Source organism: Orycteropus afer, unplaced genomic scaffold, assembly GCF_000298275.1.
Source record: "Orycteropus afer afer isolate SDZICR_OR568_19922 unplaced genomic scaffold, OryAfe1.0 scaffold00502, whole genome shotgun sequence".
Lineage (NCBI taxonomy): Eukaryota > Metazoa > Chordata > Mammalia > Tubulidentata > Orycteropodidae > Orycteropus > Orycteropus afer.
In genome coordinates, this window is record NW_006922089.1 from 395,620 (window position 1) to 399,810 (window position 4,191).

The 4,191-nt window shown below is 60.2% G+C and overlaps 1 protein-coding gene across 1 annotated transcript in view; it reads right to left on the reverse strand.

Moving 5' to 3' along the window:
* Positions 1-229: 229 nt before the first annotated feature.
* Positions 230-4,191, reverse strand: part of PPIL2 (peptidylprolyl isomerase like 2) — a 29,547-nt gene continuing 25,585 nt past the window's right edge. Inside the window, exons 16-20 of the mRNA XM_007955425.2 lie at positions 2,022-2,078; positions 1,167-1,239; positions 969-1,031; positions 555-694; positions 230-326 (exon numbers count right to left, since the gene is read on the reverse strand). Coding sequence (XP_007953616.1) covers positions 230-326; positions 555-694; positions 969-1,031; positions 1,167-1,239; positions 2,022-2,078 — 430 coding nt within the window. The remainder of the gene's footprint in view (positions 327-554; positions 695-968; positions 1,032-1,166; positions 1,240-2,021; positions 2,079-4,191) is intronic.

Genomic DNA, 4,191 nt, shown 5'->3' on the forward strand with positions numbered 1-4,191 from the left:
GGGCAGGCCTCTCAGCAAGCCAGACGAGCTGGGATTCTGAATTCTCGAGTCCAAGAACCTCTATTTTGGGGTGAGGGTCTACGCCTGGGATGGGAGCTTCCGACAGTGTGCACCGGGTCAGGGAGGCCCCGGGCCGGAGGAGCTCTCGCCAGGGCACCAGACAACGGGCTGAGGGCTCCAGCTTTATTGCGTCTCCAGGGAGGGCAGGCTGCACGGGGCAGGCTGGCTGCTACCAGGAGCTGAAGTCCCCGAAGCCCCAGCCGGGCCTCTTCTTGGCTGTGGGGCCAGCTGTGCTGGCGGACGGCTCCTCCTCTGCCGCCCGCTTCCTGTGGGGACGAGAGGCAGACTCCACTGTTGTCCACGTGGCCAGGCCCTCGGCGGGACACTCCCTTGGCCCCGGCCCCCGGTTTCCACACTTGCCCCCACGGGCACAGCCCGTCCGGCCCTACCCTGCTCCCCGAGCTTGCTGCCACCACTGCCCCAGCTGGGCTGGACCGCGGCCGTGGCCACACCGGAGGAAATGCACGCTGCCCCGCCGCCCCGGCCCCACTCACGTGGCCGCTGGGCAGATGTACTTGCCCACCCCCTGGCGGTACGTCTGGGGGCCTGGGCTCCCCGGCTGGGGCTGCTTCATCCCCACGGCGCTCTCCACGACTGCCTCGGTCAGCTGTGTTTTCTTCCGGGCCTCAGCGATCTGGGGAGAGCGGGGCGATCTGGGGAGAGCGGGGCGTGGCTGGGCCAGGGGCGTGGCTGGGCCAGGGGCGTGGCTGGGCCAGGGGCGTGGCTGGGCCAGGGGCGTGGCTGGGCCAGGGGCGTGGCTGGGCCAGGGGCGTGGCTGGGCCAGGGGCGGAAGCCGGCAGTGCCTCCCCCAGTAGAGCCTGACTCGCAGGTCTGCACGCCTGTCACCCCCATGAGGAGGAAAACTCGCCCGTGGGCCCCCCCAAAAGTGGCAGCCCTGCACCCCTCACCTGAGTGTCCGCCTCCTCGTAGGGGTCCACGAACACCACGGTGGACTCAATGCGGATCTCTTCCTAGTGACAGTGGGGGGAGGGGGAGGGCAGGGTCAGGGGCTGCGGCCCCTCCACCTCCGCTTCCTTTGGGGGCCCAGGCCAGAGGCTGCAGCCTGCAGGCAGCAGGAGGGCCATGGGCCCACCCTGGGCACCTACCTTGGGGCGGTCAGTTTTGGGGTCACTCTCCACGTTCTCCATGGCTGTCAGTGTGTCAAAGCCCCCGACAACCCTGCAGGGAAAGGCAGGTCTGAGCAGCGCCCCACCCCGGCTCCCCCTCCCAGCCAGTCCCCGAGGGATTCCAGGAAGAGGGCTCTTGCGTGGGTGACACGGTCAGATGAGCAGGGTGGGGACAGAGTGGCACAGCAGCCCTACCGTAGCAGCTGGGCTGTGAGGAGGCCAGGGGGGCCTGGCTCCTGCATGTTTGTAAATAGATTTATTTGGACAAAGCCACACCCATTCAGTACACGTTGTCAGCAGGTGCTTCCAAGCTGTGGCCACAGAGCTGAGGGTTGTGACGCAGACCAGAGACAGGGACCGTCCGGCCCTTTGCAAAAAAGTGTGCCCTTCTGTTCTCCCGTGGAAAACAGACGGAAGGGAGTGCTTGCCCAGGGAGACAGCTGGGGGCAGCAGTGCACGGGAGGGAAGGACACAGCTCCCTGTTCGGTAACCACAGGGAGGAAGCGGGAAGAGAGTGGTTACATGGTGTGGAACTGCAGTCCATGCCATGAAACTAAAGGTGTATGAACTGTTATATGGAAAACGAATCTGCTCTGTCAACATTCACCCAAATCACAAAAAGAATTGAAAACAAAAGTGTGGCCAACCTCTGGTCCAGAGGGAGGAATAAGATGGGGTGCGGCATATCAGAAACAGGGTTTGGGAACAGGACAAGCTGGCCACCAGGAGCGACTGGCCCAACGGGACGAACAGAGCCTGCTGGCCACAGCCACAGGCGTTAGACAGGAAGTGGTGCGGGACAGGCGGGGGGCTGCGGTCAGGGTCTGCTCTTACCGCCCAAAGATGGTGTGCTTCTTGTCCAGGTAGGCACAGGAGCGGAAGGTGATGAAGCTGCGAAGAAGGCAGGAGCATCAGGAAGCACGTGGATTCTGTCGCCCAGCCTGGGTCGCCCCGTGGCTCGGAGCCCACCTGGAACCCAGAGCTCACAGGCGGAGCACCTGTGCGGGTGCCTTCCAGCTCCCACCCTGCCCAGGGTGGGCCTCCAGGGACCGCAGGCCCCGGTTCACCCAGCGGTCTTGAGGGGAACAAGCAATGCGTGGCTCAGCATGTCCAGGCCTGCTGCCCCTGGACACTACTCCCCGAGCCCGGGGCTAGAGGCTGCTCACCCAAGTCTGCCCGACACAGGCTACGGCAAACGGGTTCAGAAAGTACAGATGTGAATGGATCAAATTCTGCCAAAATAAAAAAGACCCAGCTGACCCTGAAGTGGTGAAAAATGACCAGCACTCGGGACCATAGTCGCAGGGGACATCAAGCTCAACTGGCGTAACACACTACACAAAACATCCTTCCACCTGCTACTGTGGCGAGTATCGACTGTGATCTCAAAAGCTTGCAAGCAGCGATCTAGATGCAACAATGGGTCTCTCCTCATCCAGAGCAAAGAAGAATGAAGAAAACCAAAGACACATGGGAACAATTAGGTCGGGCGACTGGTACACCATGTGATCCTCAGCCTATATTACTATGAGACCAGAAGAACTAGATGGTGCCTGGCTATCACTGTCAACCACTCAGAGGGGGATCTATGTAGGAGATCCTGGATAGAGAGGGAGAACAACGTGGAACAAAACTCAAAATCACTTGGGGGAAAAGAAAAGGGGGAGACCAGGTTTGCTGGTCGATAGAGCCTGGTGGAACCACTGAGACCATGGCCCCTAGCTGCCCTTCAGGTCTGGAATTGAACCCACACCTGTGGCTTCCAGGCAAACAAAAGACAGGTATACGAACTGAACATTTATATCAAGTAGATACACTCCTTGGAGCGATCAATCATGGGAGAATAGAAGGGCTGTGTGTGCACAGGGAGACAGCTTAGGGGGCAGCAGTGCACGGAGGGAAGGACACAGGGAAGAGGTAACTATGGGAAGAAGTGGGAGGGGAGCTGTTGCATTGTGGGAAATTGCAGTCACAAAGTATATGTGAGCTGCTGTACGAAAGTAAATTTGCTCTATAAATTTTCACCCAAATCACAATTTTTTTTAAAATAAAAAAGACCCAGCAGCTGATCTAGAAGTGGCAAAGAAAGATGACCCAGCTAACCCAGAAGTGGGGCCTCTCCTAAGGAATCGTTAAGAAAGACTGGCCAGCAGGAGAGCTGCCCTGGACCCAAGAGGGCTTCTCGGCCCGAGGCTGCCAAAGTCCACACGCAGTCAGTGCCGATGGCATTTGAACTCTCAGTCTGATGAGGACAGTCGTGCCCTGCTCACTGTGTGCCAGCAACCTAACTCTAAACTGACACCAGAGAAACCCACACAGACACCAGGAGTGGCTCCCGTGTGGAGAGTGGCTGGCGTTCTGAAAACCAGGCAAGTGGAGGCCAACCAGGCCCCCGCGACCCCAGGGGTCAGGCCGGGACTGCACTACAAAGTCAGAGATGCACTCGACCTGGGGCACCTCCAGGAATCCGAGGGAGGAAGCAGCAGCCACTCACAGGACAGACATCAAGAAAGCATCTGAAAACCCTCCAGAAACAAAGGCGGCCCGGCGACTGTGGCAAGGGGGGCCTGCTTCCCCAGAGGGCCGCAGGGTGGCCCAGGGCCACGAGGGGCGGGGCGGACACCAGCTCGGGGAGTGGTATCCGGAAAACCAAGGCATTCCAGCGGAAAGCACGAGGAAACCTGTTGTTGTTCCTGTCAGGTGCTGGCGAGTTGGCCCCGTGTACAGCAGAACGAAGCCGCCCGGCCCTGCGGCAGCCTTGCAGTCCTGGCTGTGCCTGAGCCCATCGCGGCAGCCTCTCTGTCAGCCCGTCTCGGTGAGGGCCCTCCCCTTCTTCTCTGACCCTGCACTTCACCAAGCATGACATCCTTCTCCAGGGAATGGGCCCGTCTGACAACTGACCAAAGTAGGTCAGATGAAGTCTGGTCATTCTCACTTCCAAGGCGGGTTCCGGCTGCACATCCTCCAGGGCAGATTTGTTCAATCTCCTGGCAGTCTGCGGTAT